The sequence below is a fragment of the Sebastes fasciatus genome, chromosome 3 (assembly GCF_043250625.1).
Source record: "Sebastes fasciatus isolate fSebFas1 chromosome 3, fSebFas1.pri, whole genome shotgun sequence".
Taxonomy (NCBI): domain Eukaryota; kingdom Metazoa; phylum Chordata; class Actinopteri; order Perciformes; family Sebastidae; genus Sebastes; species Sebastes fasciatus.
The window spans coordinates 39,232,214-39,256,031 of NC_133797.1; the positions used below are offsets into that span (position 1 = coordinate 39,232,214).

At 38.0% G+C, this 23,818-nt stretch overlaps 1 protein-coding gene across 1 annotated transcript; it reads right to left on the reverse strand.

Annotated features, from left to right (window-relative positions):
- Positions 1-337: 337 nt before the first annotated feature.
- On the reverse strand, positions 338-22,151 carry rac2 (Rac family small GTPase 2). The gene is made up of 7 exons (XM_074630909.1): positions 22,031-22,151; positions 12,298-12,369; positions 10,328-10,445; positions 9,590-9,652; positions 5,786-5,945; positions 3,188-3,321; positions 338-954 (listed from the first exon to the last, which is right to left on the reverse strand). The coding sequence occupies exons 1-6, from the start codon at positions 22,063-22,065 to the stop codon at positions 3,191-3,193; spliced, it is 579 nt and encodes a 192-aa protein (XP_074487010.1). The 5' UTR covers positions 22,066-22,151; the 3' UTR covers positions 338-954; positions 3,188-3,190.
- Positions 22,152-23,818: the final 1,667 nt, after the last annotated feature.

Consider the following 23,818-nt stretch of genomic DNA (forward strand, 5'->3'; position numbering starts at 1 on the left):
AAATAATGAGCGATGTTTCCCACCTGGCAGGGAGATAACCTCTCCCCCATTAATCAGTGAGCCACTGTTACTCAGCACAAACAAATAAGTCAGATTGATATCGCTGTCCTGATGTCTTGCCCTCCAGGAAAGCAAAGTGAGACAGATGAAGCGTGTAAATGCAGTCAGATATATCAGCGTCATACCTCCGCACTGAGCTCTTTTATCTCACCGCTTGGATCGTGTAGATGATGCTGCGCGTCCGATGCTGCTGATGAAACTATATGCAGTGACGGATTTGATCCTCGCATCGGCCATGTGGTTTACGGAAGTGGAAATAACATTTTCTCTGCAGATGTTTTTTCTTGATAAAATGTCTTTTATTTCAATATCACAACAAATAATACGTTTGTTCATAACTTTTATTCAAATACAACATTGTTCAGGCGCCCTGCTCATACAAAAACTACAATCCCAATCTTTGTGTTTTATCGTTGTTCGCCACTCTCAAAACAATAGTCGGAATCAATTTTATTGCAACACCACCTTTGCACTCAGTACCAAATTGATCATTATTTGAAGCTGCACAAGACACCTGTATATATTGTTGACCCCCAAAAGGGCAGTGAGATGTAGTCTGGTGTGCAGGGATGTTGATGCATTGGATAATTCTGCTCCTGGTCTGACATTTAAATCTATAGTGTGTGATGGGGCAGTCTGTCGCATCCACATTTAGTGATTTATTCTGATAAATTGGTATATTTCACAGAGAAATTCTGTCTATAATGCACTGTAAAATTCAGTCTCAGAGTGTGCTGTACAGAAAGGTTTGCTACTGTTTTAATTATTTTTTTATAGTGGTTTTATAGTGGAAATCCAGTTGTAGTTTTCTATTAAAAACATAACAGAACTTTTGAATCTTCTTCTTTAACCTCGGGTCATCAGTCTGAATCTCTTGTTCGCTTCTTTCTGGTCCTGCAAGAATCATGAAGATCACATGAATTTGTAACAACTTCATTAACACACACAGGTTGAAAATGGCAGTAGGGTGTCAGGGGAATATATTCCTGTTTGAATATTAAGAACAAAAACTCATTCAAACTCTCATTATTCCACATGCCATTTTGTAAAAAATAATTTCTCTGATACACGTCTTTAAATTATCTCTGTACATATACTGTAGAAATGCCAGCGGGATGCTATTAGTTCTACAATGATTATGGTAATTTAAAAAAAAAAAAGGCAGAAGCGCAAAATGAGTTTCTCTTTTTCCTTGGACTGTGTTTTTCAGCTGCTAATGTATCTCCTGTGGAGAAAAGGCTTGTCTGTCAAATCATCACTGTGTTTTCTAGCTCACTAGAAAATGTGTCTCCTCCTCTTCCTGGCAAATTAGAAATCTGCCCTGAAGGTTTGGAAATAATTACCCAAGTACTATGATAGGAACTTCTTCTTTCATAGGAAATGTAACATCACTTCAGAAGAATTGGCCTTTATTCTCTGTGCGTTCATCATCTGTTTCTAATTCCTTCTGTCTTTGTCTCACAGTGCGTCCCTTTATGATTCCCTTTGGCTTGTTTTTATTCTCTTTGTCAAGTGTGTGAAACTGTATGTTCGTTGAACTAGAAGCCTTTGAATAATCTATCATTAGTGATTCTTGCTGCATGTGCACTATACGCGATCAAGCTTCCTCACAAGTTGTGTTCAGATTTATGATCCAGGAGAAGAAAAATAATCAATTCATTTTTTGTGATCCCCTACTTCTGTCAATATAGACCTTTTCTTCACGGAAGACATTTTCACGTGTCACAGTAGGAAAAGCACAGGTGATGGCTGAACTCCATTTAGCTGATTTGATTTCAGGATCCGGGGCTGCGATCGAAAAGTAAAAAAATGAAGGTCCTAACGTCGTTTCCTAACCACTTTTCCTTTGACCTCGATGGAAAACGTCATTCATGAGGACTTACGAAAACACAACCGTGGTGTTAAGAGAATCCGACTGCACTTTCACTATAAACTCCGTAATTGTGATGCGACGGTGGCAGGTGTTAGTGACGCAGGTCTGCCGTGGTGAAACTACAATGTTCTGAAGAGACTTCTGCTCCTCCTCATTGCTCTGTTTTCCGGCTTTAAAAAATCTAATGTGTGACGGGAGACTTTGACCAATCACAGGTCATTTCAATTGAGAGAGCATTCCTATTGGCTGTGCTCCGGTCATGTGACCAGAACTTGGCGTTCCTTCATCAGATTTTACAATGACGGCACAAACTTTTAAATTTTATAGCTAAACCGTGCACTACAAGATGATTCTGAAAACATTTAAGGCGACAAAAGGCATTAACGTAACAGAATATTGATTAATATTTGATCATCGTTTGGTCGGAGTTCGCGAGTGATTGACAGCCGGCTCTCTGTGAGAGGAACATGATTTTTTTCAGGTAACCTGTTTCATGCACTACTGTCAGGATATAGCGACCGCTTTATAAAATTAACTTTTTTCAATCATATTTGCTCCAATCTCGCCTACTTCAGCTTTAAATGTATATTTCTTCTACTCCTTTTCGGACGTAATATTATGTATTTTAATTATTTGTTTGCTATATGTTTACTGTACTTTTTATTTGTTATTCTTGTTTTGTTTTTTACTTATTTGTTACTTGTTAGATAGAGATAAAGTGAAACGAAATGGTTGTCACTGTCCACTCATATTTATCAACATGAATCCAAATTAGTATATGACTGTATGAAAATAATATGCATGATAAGAATACCGCTTGTTTTCATGAACGGCCGAATGGTACAATGTTTTAAATGTTGCGGACGCAAGGAATTGTGGGACGGCATTATCTCCTTTCCTTTAATAAAGGATGGTCCACTGAGTCCTAAAGGAGATAAGAAAGGAAGCATTGAAGCACCTTTTCCTTAACATTTAGAGAATTCAACCAGCTCTTATCACGGCTGCTACTGAGATACTTCCGGGTCATTTCACTCAGTTAGGAACCTTCCTGAGAGAAAAAAAGACTTTTCAACTGCAGCCCCGGTGTCGTTTACGCTGTCTCACTCTCACTGGAACACTGGAATAGAACGGAGCCATCGCTAATGTTATCAGTAACACCTGTGCCCTTTTCCTGCCATGACAAGTCAAAGTGTCTGCTGTGAAGAAGGCCTGTTGTTCTCTTCTTCCTCCCCGCTTCATTTCCTTCAGTCTCACCGTTCACAGCAGTGAGCAGACCTTCTTCTTGACCTTGGTGGGCTGGGGACAGAGCACGGCCCGGATGGCCTCGTCAAACACAGTCTTCAGGCCGCGCTGGGTCAAAGCCGAGCACTCCAGGTACTTCACTGAATCTACACATGCAAAAAAAAAAGGACACACACGAAACTGCACTTAGAAACATATAGAAGAAGTGAGGGATAAGCCTGCACGTTACAGTTTTTTCTCATTCGCTTTGGCTCAATTCTTGAATGAGAATATGTTTTTTTTCAAAACAGTGAGTTCAAATCTCTGAACAATTCGTTTTTCGTTCGCAACAGATTTTAATTTGTCATTCATTCAAGCAAATTGTATGTGTTTTGGCACTTGTACAAAAGAGCAGTGCCTGAAATGGGCCGGTACTCACCAGTACTGAGTACCGGCACTTCTGATTTTTGTCCACATGAGTACCCTTACTTCTTAATGTACCCCTGTGTCTCTGTGTAAACACACAGCTAACTTAATGCTGAGAAAACAACACTGAAAATGCCTTGGATATTCCTTCTCATAATCCAATTTGATCTGTAGACCAACAGATATCAAATGCATGTTGTGTGTAGGCCTAAGATATGTAAGAAAATGCATACAAAAACACATTTGAAGTGGGATATATAATAATATATGTAAGATATACATATAAATATATCATGCTGATGATGATTATCATGTCATGCAACTGCTGAATTTGGGAGCTGGCACCTTTTTTGGTCCAATTCAGGTACTGAAAAAGAGTTAGTACAATAAACAACTTGCACAGGATGATTTGATTTTCAGTGAGATCGTCGTCGTCTTCACAACTTCTAAACATTCCTTCATCGTTTGAGCCGTCACATGCAAAATGATCCATTCAGTTATCAAATTTTTCAGACATGCACGTACTGTATATTCCATAGATATCTATGACGAGGAGGTACAATTTGTTGTTTTTGTACTGAACTACTGCAGTTTTTTTCGTTGTTGCAGGGTTGTTGTTGTTGTTGTTGTTGGTTTTTTGGCATGGATGTCATTTTTGTGGCAAAATTTCTGTTCTCTGTATGTAACTTTACATGAAAGATCAGAGGTGAATTTTCCGTTTACAGTACAGGTAACACATAGCTACATGAATGAATTTACCGTATACATACAAATGTGCTACTGAGTGTTGGACCTACTGTTGAAATGGGTAAATGTAAAAAGCTCAGCGTGATAACACAACAGCATTCAGCTAGACAAATCTGACATTCTAGTGTAGTACAGTAAGCAGTCAGTGTCAAACAAAAAAAGTAGAAGAAAACTGAGATTTGTATATTAGAAAAAACATTTTGACAAATACGGCTCACACGATGACAAAACAACTTTTCATTTTGGAGTCATTGACCAATTTACTGACACAATCACTGGTTTTGAAGCATGAATGAAGTGTTTGGGGTGAGTTTATAACTTTTGCAAACATGCTATAGAGTTGTGATGTCCCATCAAACAGTTGTGACAAATGCGCTTACAGTTTAGAGAATATCAAGATTGTTTAAAAAAATGTTTTTTGCCATAAAGTGACTGAGTTAAACTATAATGCTGCACGTAAACAGCACCTCTAACTACATGCACTGCAGGACATCCTGTAGAACCTGCATGTTGAAATACAGTAAAGGAAAGGCCTGAAACATCAGTAACATGTCAGCTGGGTGTCTAACAGGCTTTAGCCCCTCAACCCTGTTTTAATAAAAATACTCTGAGACCTAATTCCACCAGAAAAATCTACAAATACATGCATATCTGGATGGGCTATTATCAGCCGCTCCAACAACACAGGAATATAGAGGAATCAAATCTTAATTTGACGGATTTCAACTTCATGAAATCTTAATGCCACATCTCAGACATGTTCTGCAAAGAAGAAGATAATTCCCCTTTTTATATATATTTCATCTGCTTACAATGCAAGACGTTATGGATTGCAACTCTCTAAGTCAACGTTTGTAGTGTGTTTCTATCCACCTGACTAATATAAAACCAATATTTATTCTGCTTTTATCTCCTGCTTTGGTCTCCACCAACTCCTGAGAAAACCATCAGACTGTTTAGCTGCTAAATGCTCCATTTTTGTGCCGTTTGGTCCTGGAAAGGTAGCACACCGGGGCTCATTAGAACTTCATGAGGATAAACAGCTGCCTGCTTCGACAGGAAACATGAGAGTTGTAAAAAAACAAAAAACAATGAGCTGAAAGATGCTAAAATGCCCCGTCGAGCTGAGGGGAAACTGCATGAGAATTAGTTTTTTCTCTCAAAGCTGATGTTTAATAATTATTTAAATAATTGAATAACATCACAAAGGCTTCTTTAATCTGTCAGAGAGAAGGATTGTTGACCATGATCAATCCAATTAGCACTGTTTCACTACAATGCTGGCAGTAATCCATGAAAACACAATACATAATTCAACCGACATCACAGGCAAACTGTCCATAAAATGTGAATCACATTTTCCTTTATCTACATCACAGTAGCCTAGTTAATATCAGCCAAGGAGGCTACAAATGTCTGTCATACGAGGCCTGAGAGAACCACACTGGCGTTACTCACCTATGTCCTTGGCCAGAGCCAGGCCCTGAGGGTAGGTGATGGGTGCCAGCTTCTTTTCCTTCAGCTTCTCGATGGTGTCCTTCTCGTCCCTCAGATCCAGCTTGGTGCCCACCAGGATGATGGGTGTTGAGGGGCAGTGGTGGCGAACCTCCGGGTACCACTGGGCAGAGTTAAAGACAAACAAAATGAGAAGAGAGAAAGGGGAAGGTATGTGTCGGAGTTGAAGTTAACGACGGAGTGAAGGGAGAGGAGAGGTACAAAAAAATGGATGAAGGAAGGAGTCAGCCTGGTCTCTTAAACTGTCATGAAATAAGTCTTAAAATGCAAAGATATGGTATGTAATACAAGTTTCAGACCTGTCCTAGCTGCCTCCACTCTCCTCTTTTGCAATTTCTCTCTAAGTCCTTGCGACACCTTTCCCTCTGATCTCTCGTTTGACTTCTTCCTCCCCACCCTCACATCTCTTCTTCCTCTCTCACTCTATTCTAGGCTTCGCTTTTATCCTCTCTCCGTCCGTTTTCCTCAGTGAGGAAATGAGAGATGTTATCTGCTAGGGAGAATTGAGTTAGAAGTGAGATTCTGTAAGCGCCCACTGTGACAGTTTTAGTTTTTGATCGGCAAATCCAGCTCGCTTAGTGGAGCCGTCTGCTCACAAGCCAGCCTCTTGACATGAGGGGATTATGGGTATCGCCTGATGAACCGCACTGCTGCTTCCTTGAGTCAATTACTTTTGAATGTCTTACCATGAATGGCTGAAATTTTAAACCCCGCTGTAGTACAAATTCATTGTCTCCTTGAGAGTCTTTCCCGCCCACCAACTTTATTGTCTTATGAAATCTCATTAACATACAGTGTATTTAAATAATATTTCTATTTTGGCCGCAGCCTGTAGGGAAATTCTCCGGTGGACGTTTTTAAACTTCACTTATTAGGTTTCTATAGATAGATAGATACATTTCGATAGATAGATAGACTTTATTGATCCCAAATTGGGAAATTATAAAAAATAAATAAAATGTACATATCAACACTAGAGAAATATATGTATAGAATACACAATATAAATAAATATTTAAATACACTATGAATATAACCGACAACTAAAACTAACAAAATATAAACATAGAATAACCTAAACATTAGAAAAGTGTGGAAGTTACAATGTCTTCTTTAAAATATATACAGTATACATGTATGTATGTATACATATATATATATGATATATATATATATATATATATATATATATATATATATATATATATATGACTTGACTATGACTTGCCCCAAACTGCATGTGATTATCATAAAGTGGGCATGTCTGTAAAGGGGAGACTCGTGGGTACCCATAGAACCCATTGATCTGGAGGTCAGAGGTCGAAGGACCCCTTTGAAAATGTCCATTCCAGTTTTTCCTCGCCAAAATTTAGCATAAGTTTGGAGCGTTATTTAGCCTCCTTTGTGACAAGCTAGTATGACATTGTAACGTGTTATTATCGCCTTAACTTCAGGAGCCCTAATAAAAAGATTTTACAAGCATTTTGAACCTGGCTTTATCCAATGTTCAGATTTCTGTTCTGGAAAGGTATACAAATTGGCAAAAATGTAAATAAAATAATGCCTCAACTGAATATTTAAACCAAAACAAACAAAACTTGTAATACAAAAAATAATTGTCTAAATTTAAGTCATCAACTGGGATGTCATGGTGGTATCTGTTAGTTAAATTTGTTTTACCCTATTCTCTCAAACAGTGCCAGTCAAAACATTCAGCCTCCTTGTCTCACAGATAATGTGGTGATTATTTGAACTGTTGATCAAATACAGTTTGTTTTCAGGGTGTAAAATAATAACTTATGAACTGAAATTTCACTTCAAAGAGTTACCATCAACTGGTCTTCCTTTTTAATTTCCATTCATACCAACTAATGTAGTGAGAACTACTTTCATGGTACCACCCCAGTCCCTTGTTACCATGGTGACTCACAAAGGTTTCAAAATGAAGAGCAAAGCAGAGGTGAACCGTACTAAAATGACCCAATCAATATTCCTGATGTTATTTCCTTTGTTATGTTGCATTGATGTTCCTATAGGATATTTATAGGCTTGAAGAGAAAGAGGCTCTGCTGTCGTTGCAGTACACTCATCCTTGCGTCATCGTAAAGCGCAGGAAATGGAGAATGTGTGACAAAACCTAGAGAGCACTTGAGATGAGAGCGCTGTACCTGAAAGCCTTTAATCTCACAATGCTGCATATACATCCATGATTTAACCCACATGACCCTGAATAGAGATGAGCAGTAACAGAATATGGATGGAGGGATGAATGGAAATCTAAAAAACTGAACTGAAAGTTGTTCAGTAAATGTACGCCTTTTAACAAGAAAAACATATTCAGATATTCTTTGGTTCCATCTTCTCCAATGTGCTGCTTTTCTATTTTTATAATCACATAATAATGTGCGTATTATAATAATAAACAAAAAGCCAACACTCGGTTAACATCAGATATCTGCAGTAATATCTAAATCATGCACATCAACAACCGGCGTGTCCTCGCCATTTGCAGCACTTTTTGTAAACGCTGCTTATGTGTTGTCAATTTGATGTTTTCTTCATTTGCTTGTGTTGTGTCTATTTGCATATGATTTCTTAATTTGCAATGTGTTGAGCTATCAGGGCCACCAAACTATTTGGATATTAAAGGGGCATATCGTTCTTACTTCCAGGTTCATACTTGTATTTGGGGTTTCTACCAGAGCATACCAAACATGCTTTAATATAAAAAAAACCCACTTCTCATCCTGTCTGTCTGAATATACCTGAATATACTCTGTCTGAAACGCTCCGTTTTACTGCCTGTCTCTTTAAAGTAAAACTAATTTTTGGTGCCACTGGCCAGTTGACTGACACATTAACTGCTTTTGAAGCATGAATGAAGTGTTTTGGGAGAGTTTCTACCTTTTGCAGACATGCAAATGTCCCATCAAACAGTTGTGACTTACACTTTAGAGCAGGGGTCGGCAACCTTTACTATCAAAAGAGCCAATTTAGGCAAAAAAAAATAAATCTGTCTGGAGCCGCAAAACATTTGAGCATTGTGATGAAGGTAACACAGTTTATAGTCTAAGTATATAGTATATAAGTCTAATGCAGTGAGGGCCCAAGTGCAAATGTACTACGGAGTATTAGGGCCACATTGAGGGAAAAAACATCTGAGATTTCGAGAATAAAGTCATAACTTTAAGAGAAAAAAAGAAAATAACATGTAAAATTACTACTACTATACTATATATATATATACATATATATATACTAATATGACTTTATTCTCATAATATTACGACTTTTTTTCTCGTGAACCGTTGACTTTATTCTCGTTATATTATGAATTTATTCTCGAAATCTCAGATTTTTTTTTTTTTTTCCTCAATGTGGACCTAATACTCCGTCGTACCGTCGTACATTAGACCTACTACAATGATGAATGAAATGAAAATGTTAACAAAAAAACAGTAATTAATTTCCACAGATTTTTTATAAACTCCACAGGGAGCCACTGGATTTGTCTCCGGAGCCGCAGGTTGCTGACCCCTGGTTTAGAGAAAGTTAAGACTGTTTCAAAAAATAAGCCATAGCAACTGAGAAAAACTTTAATACACAGTCTGACCACTGTTGTTTCTATTTTAGGACTACTTTATTTCATAAACTAAAAATATAAATCAAAGTGGGTGACTGTTAATTTAGGTGACATATAAAACCGTCCAAAAAAATGATGTACAGTACCACAGAGACGAGACTCACCTTAGCTCTGACGTTCTCGTAGGACGCCGGACTCACCAGGGAGAAACAGATCAGGAAAACATCCTACATGGATAGATAATGAGATGAGACAGAGAAGATTAGATGGTAGATTTGACCACACCGGGACTCTGACTATGTCTATTGCAAGTTTATAGTTTAATCTTTACCGGTAACAGAATGACTGCTTGACTTATTTTATTGCAAAGGGCACTCTTCACCTCCCTTCACTCGTATTTTGAATATAATTCAAAAAGAATTATTAAAATATTTTTTAAAAATATTTTTATTATTTTCAATAGATATCGTGATGATATCGCTATCGTGAAATATTTGGGCCATTATAATCATGTAATTAAATCTGATATTGTGACAGCCATATGAACAAATAATAAAAAAAAAAAATAATATAATAACCAAGATTGTGGCACAAAATATACATCACTGCTTTAATTAAATTTTTAGAATTAAATAAATATCAAGTAACAACATTTTTATTCCTTTGGTCTCAAAATAACACCCTGGATAATCTTCAATATTGCAATAATTTGGTCAAAGCCAGACACTATATGTAGGTACTGTATATACTGTATTGTTATGTATAAAACTATATTTGTTTTGTTCCTTTTAATTGTCAAGTCTCACATGATAAGATTAACGAGTGTGTGTGCGTGTGCGTGTGTGTGCGTGTGTGTGTGTGTGTGTGTGTGTGTGTGTGTGTGTGTGTGTGTGTGTGTGTACCGTCTGTGGGTAGGACAGTGGCCGGAGCCTGTCGTAGTCTTCCTGTCCAGCTGTATCCCAGAGGCCCAGGTTGACCGGCTTGCTGTCTACCATCACATTAGCTGAGTAGTTGTCAAACCTGTGGGAAAAAAAACAATCAATCGTTTGATTGATTATTTAACAACAATCAATCATTGGATTTAGAAATGCCGTCACGCCATGGTAGGCTCTCTTTTTATTACAGAGAAAAAGGAAGTGTATTAGGACAGATTGGATAAAGTTTAGGATGGCCAGTAACATAGATTTAATAAAAATACCTGTTTATATAGCATTCATTACACGTTATTCTTGCCCAGTTAATGAGCACTAGACTTATTAGACTGTAAGGATTATAAGAATATTCATTGCATTTTATTGTATTGTTTGCTTTCGATAAAATGCATCTGACATTTGGCCTCTGTTGTGTGTTTAAGGAAATAACCACTGTGGTCGATGGTAGATTATAATATTTAAGCAGCACTGCCCCGGTGTGGTCACACTGAAACACTACAGTCTCATCTCTCAGCTTTGTGAGTTTATTATAATAATAATACATAATGATAATAATATAATAATAATAAAACATCACACCCAGAATGCACCTGTGAAAACGCCTGTAACCAATTAGATCACTTAGAAATCCGAGCTTGAACACTATAAATAGGATTCAGGTTTGTTCTTTGGTGTGCACAACAATGGAGAGAGAGTTAGAGGACTGTGATTATGTCTAATACTGTTATGAGTATTGATAATAAACACATTGCATTTGTGTTCACAGTCTATATTTACAGCATGCTACACATGATAATAGTGTTTTATACTCAGCACGTCAGGGAGCAGATGGCACACAATGGAAAGAGATATTTATTTGGTGTTTGTGTGTAAAGTTCGGATGCATTTTTAGAAGTTGAGTTAGTTGAGTTTGAGTTTATATAATTTTGAATGAAGTGTTTGCAAGAGATGTAAGATATTTGTATTTTGATCATATATTTTTTGTGTCGACAAAGAGGTCCCTAATTTCACAAAACTGTATTTTAGCAATAGCAAAAAACTGTAATACATTTTATTTATGAAGCTCTTTTCTACACTCAAAGCGGTATTTACAGTACGTTCCTTTGGACTTACTCTAGCTACAAAATAAGACAACATACCAAATAGCTTCAATACTAAAGAGCAATAAGTCAGTGATCCAACCTGAGTCATCTTAAGGGTAGTTTCTGTCTCTCCTTATGCAACGTCGATGGAGACACTCAACTCTGTTTTAGCAACATCCTGCTTCCCTGTCACGTGTTTGCTCGTATTCAGTCATCTCGCGCCATCAGTTAGTATAATGCCTCTCTCCACCGGATACACTTTTCACCTAAAAACGTCTTTTATTAGTGTCAGCAAGTTTCTATTTTTTCCAAGATATCTTAACAGTTTTGTTAATCTCAATCTCTTTTATCTAATAGTATCATTTGTATGTATATTTTTTTCCAACTATATTGTTTATTTTGCTTAAATGGTTCCTGTGTAAAGGAACCAGGTGCTTTATAGATAATGTTTATTATTCCTATGATTAATATGTTGGCCAGCAGAGTAATTAAAATCAGTGCCTTGCTCATGGTTAAACTACAGGAGGGCGGTAATCATTTACATTTTTTACAATTTATCTGTCAGCTTTCTCTCTAACTTGAAGGCTGCTGCCAGCCCAAACCTGCCCGTGTTACACCAGCAGACATCTGCACATGTACGGCAGTGTGTGTGTGTGTTTGTGTGTGTGTGTGTGTGTGTGTGTATATGTGTGTCACACACAATAGCATTTTGCATTTAGTGTTCATACAGAAATGTTTACATGTTTTACTCATGCATGTAATTTTCTGTATTTTTCTCATATACCTTCAGAGAGAGAGAGAGAGAGAGAGAGAGAGAGAGAGAGAGAGAGAGAGAGCATGTGTGTGCGTCATACTCACACAGTAGGAATGTACTCCCCGGGGAAGGCATTGGTGGTGTAGCTGATGAGAAGACATGTTTTTCCCACCGCTCTAAAACACACAAGTAAAAACACCATCAGTGAGATATTATGAAAAGACAATATCAATGTTTCAGGCTATAAGAGTGGATCACAGCGAGAGGAAGACAAAGAAGAAGATGGACAGGCTTAATATCAGGACGCTTTGTCCCAAGTCCATACTACATATAACAACAGTATACATTCATTTTCATAGTTTACATTTATAGAATACTTTTCCATTTTGTACTAACAGGAAATTACAGAAGATGGGAAGGCAGAGCAGAATGGTTTTCCAAAGATTTAAATTGTATTTGTTGTTTTTTAGGATGTTGGTTTATCACTCACGACATATTTTTTCCAGCAAGAAGCAGCTCCTCCATTTATTTATTAATGAATTAATTGATTTATTTATTTTTGTGCATTGCATGCTTAAAGCTGAAGAAGGCGAGACTGGAGCAAATACGGTTAAAAAAAGTTATTTTTTAGTACATAAAACAGGTAAACTGAAAAAAATTCATGTGCCTCTGTGTCCTCCGGTGCTCCTAACAGCATCTGCAAGATTTCACAGACCGGAAGAAAACAAGCAGTCAGAGCTGATCTATGAGAGCCGGCTGTCAATCACTCGCGAACTCCGACCAAACGGTCAAACTAGGCAGCGCTGATCAAATATGAATCAATATTCTGTTACGTTAATGTCTATTTCTCTCCTCAAATGTTTTCAGAATCATCTTGTAGTGCACGGTTTAGCTGTAAAATGAGAAAGTTAGTGACGCCGCCGCCATTGTGAAATCTGATGAAGGAACACCAAGTTCTGGTCACATGACCGGAGCACAGCCAATAGGAACGCTCTCTCAATGAAATGACCTGTGATTGGTCAAACTCTCACGTCACTGGCTAGATTTTTTAAAGCCTGAAAACAGAGCCATGAGGAGGAGCAGAAGTCTAGTTATCTCTCAGAACACTTGAATTACAATATGCTGAAAGGTTATTATGGAATTTTTGCCCAATGATGTCAAAAAGATACTGCCTACTGCAGCTTTAAATCAAACCTGGCTAGACTTAGTGTGTGGAATGGATTTAAGACAAAGTTATAGAAAAGAAGAGGATGAGTGAGCTGGCAGACTGATCTTAGAGAAAGTCATCACATGTACAGTATCACATGTTTATTCTATACAGTATTAATATCACCTTTTATAAGACAAAAAAGCTCCAGTAACATGTTCATTACAGGAGCGCAGTGAGCAGCTATAGTCTCAACATCCACAGTGATGAAACAGACACGGCTGACTGCAGGAGATGATCAAACAAGTATCAACTAGCCCTGTTCTCATTTTGTTCCAAAACTCTCTGTTGTCAGCGTTTCAACAATAACACCAGAACTCGTGGTCTGGGGGGCGAGGTGGGGAGGTGGGGCTGTTGTCCTTGTTGAATCTGTTAAATTTATTGTTGCTCGTTAGTTGTTATTATAGTTTCAATATAAATTATATATTTATAAGTTTTCCTTGTAGTCTTGCCTCCCTCCAGCCTTTCAAATATCTGGTTGTGATTTAGTGACTGCAAAAGGCCATAGCATATGCATCTTTATTTTATGTCATTATGCTAAGTACGCAAGTTGTCCAACATGCAACACTTAGCAACCAAGCTGAATTACAAGACATAAAGTAGTATTTGGGTGGTTGTCAGGTAGAAAATCGTGATTGTGTGTGGCATGCCTTGGTTGAGCTTTTGCGGTCATCCAATTTGCATAATGCAAAATAATCTTAGCTGTGGGTTTGCTTGCGGTTTGTCATCAGTTGTTCTGAGTTGTGAATCCATCTACTGATGAAGACTGTGGATGGAAAAGCTCAAAAAAAGGCTAGTATAAGTGGAACTTCAGTTGAGATATTTTGTCAAACAAATATTAAAGATTTGAAACCAAGTGTTCATGTATGAGCCTTTCAAAGGTGGAATCAAAACGTTGCAGTCCGTTCAGAGTCACGGCTATTACTGACGCATGATTCAGACATCATCGGAGGGGTTTTCCATTGTTGAAATCACATCAGATCAGAGAAAGCTAACTAAGTTTGCCTAAACCTAACCAAGTTGTTTCCTGTGAAGATGGAAGTTTATATTGAAAAGACCGGAGCGGAAATTGACGTTGGACAATGGTAGGAAAAGCACGAAAACGTATGATGAACGTAAGATATCATATGAACCGTTGTATGAGAATACAGTATGTTGCTGGGGTGTAACGCACAATATAGGAAAGGTTATAGAAGGTTATAGAGATACCAAAATATAAGAAATTCACAACATGTGAGTATCACCTGTACCCGGCACCAATGACATGATGAGTAAGTTAGGGGTTGGCACTTCACCTATACTTTCTTAACCATGCAGATAGTGTCAGTTTTATTTGTCACGGTTCTCATTGCAAATATAATATCTATCTATATATCAGAAACATCTGCACACCAAATGACTCCCATTAGAAGGATTATTATTGGTTTTTATTCCAGCCGTCATCCTATGGGACACTGGAAGTGCATGTCTTTCTTATAGTTTCTAAATACAATATCTGCCACAGACAACTTCTGCTGTCAATACCAGGCAATGAAAATGGTTGTGTTTGTCTTTGTGGTGCAACATTGAAACGTCCCACTTTAAAAAAAAACTGTGGACAGTTTTTTGTATTTTTGATAGAAATAGCTCCCAGTGAAAACAGGGCGGTCTGTGTATTTTTTACTGGAACAATGTATTACAAAAGGAAGTGGAGTTTTTCCAAATTTAATTTTCAAAGTAAAACACAAAAGAGGACTTTCTTTTGGATGCTTGGGCTATGTCCAAAGTTACCATAGTCCTATTATGTATTTACACCACTTTATTTATGTGTAAAATGTATTTAACTACACATTACCCTGAAAAATTATCACAATTATAGAAAAAAAAGTAGTGACCTAGGCATTTATAATACTGTTTTTTTTAAATAACATAAACAAATGCTGAACTACCAAATGGCTATTATGAGGGGAATAGATTTCAGACAGCCATTGAGCAAAAAAAAGAAATTTCCCTCTGTATATTTGGGTATGTGTGTATATATATCTATCTATATATATAGATAGATATATATAGATATATACACATACCCAAATACACAGAGGGAAATTTCTTTTTTTTTTATCTGGGCTAATAAAAACTTTTCAAAAAAACACAGAGTTGTGTTAAAGATTTTGTGATAATTTTTTGCTAAAATCAAAATATTTTCTTATTTAAAAAAAACAAAACAACTACATACAAACTGCTTCAGGGTGTAAAAAGTCTCTCATTGTAAGGTGGCATTTTAAAGAAGGCCAACAGGAACAAGTTGACTCGATACGAGCAGCCCAGCTGCCAACTAACAAAAGGTCTGTGTGAGTCCTTCTATCTTTGTGAGGACCAGTTTGAGTTTTTAGACTTTCAGTTTGATGACATGTTGTCAGGTTGTTTGAGGATTTTTACAGTTAAGGTTAGAGTAAGGTGAGATGTAAAGGTTGGGGTTAGGCAAAGTATTGCGATAGTTAAGGTTAGGATTGCGGGTTAAGCAGTCCGTTATGTCAGCAAAGGCTCTCAGAAGTATAGAAGTGCAAGCATGTGTGTGTTTCGTGGTTGTGTGTGAGTCAAATAGGAACCGATCTGTTTCAGAAGCATCAGTTTCTCACTGAAAACAGGAACCAGCCAAACTGCAGACTTCAACCTCTCATCTCGCTCTGGCTCTTTCTTCTTAATCTGGTTTTCCATCAACTTTTCTGTCCCCTGCCGACACCGTCACCTACATGATCTGGTTTGAGCTTAGCCAACTCTTTATAGAAGATTCATCCTCACGCTATCTCTGTCTCTCTACCTCACTCTCTCTTTAATTTCATCCACTGTATCTTTTTTCTCTTTCATCATGTCAACCTGTTGGTTGGAATCTCATAACCATCATCACAACGCAGCCCTGCCTCACCAAACAGCGTATGAATGACACGAGAATTTCTAAGTCAGTCTGCGTGAAATTACAACGCCATTCTTGCTTTTGATGTCATTTCATACCATGTAGTACTGACTGCAATGTAAACACATCCCTGTGAATATGCTACGCTCAGAGCTACTGGTGGACAGTTGGGGAGCTGGATGGGTCCTAAAGACACTGGACTTTCAACCAGGAGACTGGTGTTCGTGTCCCAAAGTCTTGTTGAGTTATTTTGAAGTTTTTCATGTTTGTGTTTTTCATACTTATGTTACGTTGTTTACCTACGTATTTTACTTTACTTATTCCAAACCCAACCATAATGTTTGTCCTAAACCTAACTAAGTGGTTTTGTTGCCTAAACATAACCACGAGCGTTTCACGGTAACAACTGCATTAAATGACGATGTGAAAAGCCTAACATGCGTCATCATGAATATAAATTAGGGCTGAATGCAAATTTGTTTTAACGCCACTCATTTCTTCGCAACTTGCAATTTTTAGGTGGTAGCGGGCTCAGTTTAAATGCAAAGATACTTGTATCATATGAAACTAAAAAATCTAAACAATCCATCGGTACCAACCATGTCTTACTAGCTTGTCTCAAAGGAGGTTAAATAACGCTCATAACTTACGCTAAATTTTAGGAGGAAAAACTGGCATGGCCATTATCAAATTGATCCCTTGACCTCTGACCTCCAGATATGTGAATGTAAATGGGTTCTATGGGTACCCACGAGTCTCCCCTTTACAGACATGCCCACTTTATGATAATCACATGCAGTTTGGGGCAAGTCATAGTCAAGTCAGCACACTGACACACTGACAGCTGTTGTTGTCTGTTGGGCTGCAGTTTTTCATGTTATGATTTGAACATTTTATGCTAAATGCAGTACCTGTGAGGGTTTCTGGATCAATATCTGTCATTGTTTTGTGTTGTTAATTGATTTCCAACAATAAATATATACATACATTTGCATAAAGCAAGCATATTTGCCCACTCCCATGTTGATAAGAGTAATAAACACTCCCTTTAAGGTACATTTTTGAAAAGATAAAAAATGTGCGATTAATTTGTGATTAATCGCGATTAAGTATTTGAATCAACTAACAGCCCAATTATTAATGTAACTTTTGTTTGTTCACAAGAAAACTCCACAGGAACCCCTAAGAGGTTTTAAAATGTGTGTTTAATACTGTTAAATATATATATATATATATATATATTATATATAAAGATGGAGATTTGTGTATTTGTTGAAACAGTCCATCTGTCCAACACCTTTCTATCATAGGGCCATACTGTATATCCGCAGCTTCTATGTACACAGTGACTCACTGAGAGACGGCAGACTTCCCCTACAACCTGAAACCAACTTCCTCTTCTCTCTCTGTTACCAGAAGCTTGAAATCCCATTTTTTGACATCTGGTTTAGTCACTGATGAACATGTTCACACATCACACAGACAGATTAGGACGCTGAGTTTCTTTTAAAAAGACTGTACCGTCTCCACAGGCTCCACCTGCACAGGGTTCATCTACTGTGAAACTGCTGCTACGTCCGGCAGAGGAATATTTGCAGCATGAAGCTACGTTAGCTCTGACCAAGAGATAAAAAAAAAAAACCTGGCAGAAATGACTCATACCACCGCCGGCTTCAACTGACAGCTTCTCAGCTCACATAAAGCCTATATACCAATACTCTCTCAGAAGGGCTGTTTGGACTCTCAATTCTGAATTGTTTTAAACCGACAAATCAATACTGTCTGCAGTGATCGGCCAGGTGTTCACAGGTGGGAAACTGGGCTGTGGGCAAATTCTTCTCTTCACATTCCTCACATGAATTCCCCCCGCTGTTGGTGTTCTTTACAGAACTGCACCAACTGCCTTCGTGTTGTGTGGAGTGTGTTTTCAAAGAAAAAGTATGACTTCAAAGAGTTTGACTGTTTAAGATTGTTTTTTAAAAGATACACTTTGAAAAATGTAACGCTAATGTTATTTCCTTAGGTATAATTATTTAGCCTAGATGTCCTCAAGTACTTCAGATTTGAAATAACACCGTAAAAGTGCTAACGTTCAGTCTTCACAACCCAATGACTGAAATATGGTGTTGGTCCACGCTCTCCAGAACAACGCACAGGAGCGTTTTCTGATCTGAAGCCGCGATTGACGTCTCCGTTAAGTGTTTTCTGACTCTGAACGCTGTCGTTAAAGTAATCATCTGGAAGATTTTCATTTAAATACATATCTGTTGAGTCACTATATGTCCAACACGTTCTCATCCCGCAAAACGCTGCTGCCAGGCTTTTAACTCGTACCAAGAGAAGTGACCACATCACACCGATCCTTGCTGCCCTTCACTGGTTACCTGTGAGTTTTAGAGTTGATTTTAAGATTTCACTGCTTGTTTTTAAAGCCTGAATGGTCTGGCTCCTGCCTATATCGGTGATTTGTATGTGCCCGATTGATGCTTGAGATCCTTCTGGCAGGGCCCTACTAACAGTTCCAAAATCCAAACTTGTCAACAAAGCTGACCGGGCTTTTGCAGTCCAGGCCCCTCAGCTGTGGAGCTCCCTACCTGACAGACAAACTCAGTATCTTCCTTTAAATCTCTTCTTAAAACTCACTTTTATATTATGGCTTTTTCTTAACAGATGGTGCACTGTTGTAACTATTTTGTTTAGATTTTAAGATCTGGGTATTAATTATTTTTATCATTAATTTATTGGAAAGCACTTTGTAACCTTGTTTTGAAAGGTGCTATATAAATAAATTATTATCCCAACTTGTTACATACCACCGCTTTGTCACGCCCCTTGGCATCACTTTATTTTCAGCATCAAACCACTGTAGTTAGGTTTAGGAAAGACCAACATGGTTGGGCTTAAAACTACTATGTCTGTACAGTGAAAATGAAACTGAACGTTGTGAACACGGGACGCGAACAAACAGCTGATTGTAACGTGACGCACGAGACACGAACAGCGATCTCCTGGATGAAAGCCTTGTGTTTGTTGGACCCATCCACCTCTCCTCCCGCCCACCCAGTGTGCTCTTTAAACTACGCCACCACGCTCCCTGCGCACTTTCTCGGAGCGTTTACTGTTTCCGCGGATGGGTTTACATTGTACTTAATGGAACGCCCGCTGCGTTTCATAAGGGCACCTTGTTTGGTGGTACCACACGCCGACGACCGTGACAAAGCCTCGGTATTTAACGCCCTGGGAAGGAGACATGTTGATATGTGGTTTAATGAGGTAACACAATGGTGATTGAGCCAATGGCCCGCTGATGAAAGAATTTGCAGTATTATGAACTGTGACGACATTCCCGGTGAAAAATCTCAAGCGGCGACACAGTTAGTGATGCGTAGGAGCCGGGTAGGTGGAGCTTACGCAACAGACTCTTCAATTCACGTGTGTGTGAAGCGGCGTGCTGTTTTTTTCCGGTCTCGGCTAGAAACGGTTACTATGGCTGAACAAATAAAGAAAGGAGTGATACGGAGGCCCAGGTGCCAACTGACTTGACGTCACACAGGCGACACTGTCCAAAGACACGCCTGCAATCACTGCTTAACGCTTTGGATGTTAATCCCGAGTTTCATCACGATACAATATCGTATTGATTCTTTGGACAATGATACAGTATTTGCTGATATCGCAAAGTCTGCTCTGATACAACTCTGATTTGATTAAATTCAGTGGCCTGTGATCAATATGAGACGCCATCACATGTCTGTTTAACACAATCAGTTACATTTATATCAACTCATAAAAAACAACTAAAATATGATTTGAAAATTTTAATTGTCTGTAGTAGGGAGAGACCGCTTGGATGGAAATGGTGACATAAATGTGCCATGGGAATTTCAAAATAAAGGCATATCTTAAAGATGATGATATGCATGGACGTTTTCACTTTGCATCGATGATATTGGATTGTTGATCATTGAATCGATATATCGATCCAGATCAATGTATCGTTACCTATCGCCATAGGTGCCGCCAAAGAGAACAAAACCCAGGTCTTTGAGATTGTAACTTTAAGGTTTGGTTAAGTATAGGTCAGGGGTCAGCAACCTGCGGCTCTTTAGCTCCTCTCCAGTGGCTCTCTGTGGATTTTTAAAATTGGAAATGAATAACTGTTCTTTGTTTACATTTTCATTTTTATTTATCATTGTTTTAGGTCTAATGTACGACAGTATGACGGAGTATTAGGGCCACATCGAGGAAAAAAAAATTTGGAGATTTCAAGAATAAAGTCGTAATATTACCAGAATAAAGTCATAGGTTTATGAAAAAAGAAGTCCTAATATTATGAGAATAAAGTCATAATATTATAAAGTAGTAATTGTACGTGTCAATTTCTTTTTTTCTTGTAATATTATGACTTTTTTCTCGTAAAGTTACGACTTTATTTTGGATATCTCAGATTTGTTTCCCCTCAATGTGGCCCTAATACTCCGTAGTACATTTGCACTTTGGCCCTCACTGCATTAGACTTATATACTATATACTTAGACTATAAACTGAGTAACCTTCATCACAATGTTCAAATGTTTTGCTCCAGACAGATTTCTTTTTTTTCTTTACCTAAAATGGCTCTTTTGATAGTAAAGGTTGCTGACCCCTGGTAAAGGTGTAAAAAGTACTTGGTTAGGGTTAAAACTACCACTTTGTTAAGATTAGGGCACCTTTGTCGTCATGCTTACAATGATAAACACTTGGTTACGGTTCGGGGATTATTGTGGTCATGGTTAAAAGAAACCAACGTTGACTGTTGGCAGTAAACTGGAACTGAACAGCTGTCTCCCCGTGTTAAAATCCCACATTCTGTTAACCCGACTTCCCGCCTCCCTTTGTGGACTTTATGGCTCTATAACTAAAATCACATTACTCCGTCCTGTGCTCCAGACGGACTGGATGCTGTTTTCTTTTAAATTTAGTGTGCTAAAGTAAAACAAAATAATACAATCTGACTCACTTTCCAAATGTTCCACACACACTTCAAATTAAAATCACATTAAACACACAGCAGGAAGTGGAGATACCTGTAAATGTTTAACTTGAGCTCTTGCTTCAACAAATAGTACTTCCGCTTCACAATTTCCCCCATCACGACAACCGGCCTTTTTTGCCCCACCTTCAAGCAGAAGTTAGTTTCTCTGATGAGGTCGATGACACATTGTCCAAACTTGCTCTGAGACAGAACATTAAAGCCTTAAGACCGAACCAATTCAGCAGGTTTTCTTCTATAGAGTGCAACAATGCCCAACTACTAACAAAACTACTAACAAAATAGCTATTTTCTTCTCTTTTCTGTGCCTCGCTGTATGAGTCATTCTTCTGGGTATTTTTTTGAGTCCGTACTCTGAGCTTGCTGCATTACAGCATTTTCCTGCATGCTGTGGCCTGCACCATCCAGCACCCTCACTCTGAATCAGCGCTGTCAAACACACACGCCTAGAGATCTACACATAACACTGTGTTCTTCAACAGGTTAAACAGAGCAGTAGCCTTTGAGTGAACATCATATCACACAGCCACATCACTGCGGAAGTTGACAAAACTGTTACTCAAGGCTGTTCATGTGAACATCTTTGATATTTCTGTCAAAACAACCCTAAATTTTGAGCCCCATCATGCAACAGCCGGGTTAACATTCAATACCTGAAGGCAGCTTAAGTTAGAACAATGTAGGTAAAGTAAAATAATGGCGTACCCATCTCCCACGACCACACATTTGATAGCCTGCATCCTGTTCCGCTCAGCTCCGTCTCTTCAGTGTGACAGAAACAGACTCAGAGACGCAGATCAGCATGCAACTACAGGAAACTGTTATACACCTCCCTCACCCCCTCCCTCCCTCTGCTGCCTCTTTTTCTTGCTCTCTTCCTTAATTTTTGCACTAATCTCTCCTTCCGGGTTTGTAGTATTATTTTCTTCTTCTAAACACCAGAACTTATACATCCAAAATAATTATAATAATAATAATAATATTAATAATAACTTTATTTATATACAGTGGCACTTTTCAAGTTTACAAATGGTACAAAATACAGTCTTAATGTGTTGAATGATGTAGAAAAAGACGGTGTTGCAACAGAGGAAGATGCAGAGATAATAAAACTGGGTTTTATTTAAAACTTCCTCATTTGTTTGCTTGTGGATTTGAAATCATGCATGCATATGCTCGCACACACACACATTTGGAGTTTACCCTCCTATTGTCTTCCTGTCGACAATGCATCTTTTGTCTTCCTTGTCTGGTTTGACTGTTTATAAAGCATACAGTATAAACTATCACCCAATTCTGTGTTACACCTTTTTGGCCAACTTCATTCCTAATTATTAAGTTTTACACTCTTTTTTTGGAAATTAAGGTTAATAAACCTAATTTCCGTGAAATTATACCTATTTATTTAGTAAAAAAAAAAGGTGATATTATGAATTATTTTGGCTATAGTTATTATCAAAGGAACATAATGTTGATGGATTATCGCATACTGGTATATGGCAAAGTCAGAATATGGTTTTGAAAGCATTTACATTTTCTTTTATAGCAGCACATAAAGACACTTGTGGTATTCCTGTCAATTTTGACCCGGAAAGACCACAGATGCTACAGATTTGAATAAAACACCCACAATTCAATTTTTTGTGGCAATTAGATGGAATAAATCCATATTTATGATATAATGAAGTTTGAAAACAGGTCAAATTTGACTCGAGGACAACAGGAGGGTTAAGTAGATTAAGTGATACAACATTAACTGAAAATAAACAACAGTAATACACAAACACCTCTACTGCTGCTACTACTACACACACACACACACACACACACACACACACATTAGGGCTGTCAAAGTTAACGCAATAATAACGTGTTACTAATTTCTATAATGCATTAATGCAACTCATACACTACACTACACTAGAAAACCTGAGGAGGAAGTTACATTAGTGGTGTTTGTAACGTGTTTTTCATACTTATGTTACGTTGTTTACGTACGTATTTTACTTAGTTTACGTATTTATTTCAAGCCCAACCATGATGTTTTTCCTGAACCTAACTAAGTGGTTTTGTTGCCTAAACATAACCACGAGCTTTTCACGGTAACAACGGCATTAAATGACGGTGTGAAAAGCCTAAGATGCGTCATCATGAATATACATTAGGGCTGTCAGAGATAACGCGTTAACGCAAATTCGTGTTAAAGCCACTAATTTCTTCGCAACTTGCGATTTTTAGGTGGTAGCGGGCTCAGTTTAAATGCAAAGATACTGGTATCGTATGAAACTAAAAAATCTAAAGAATCCATTGGTACCAACCATGTCTTACTAGCTTGTCGCAAAGGAGGTTAAATAACGCTCCAAACTTACACTAAATTTTGTTGAGGAAAAACTGTCATGTCCATTTTCAAAGGGGTCCCTTGACCTCTGACCTCCAGATGTGTGAATGTAAATGGGTTCTATGGGTACCCACGAGTCTCCCCTTCACAGACAT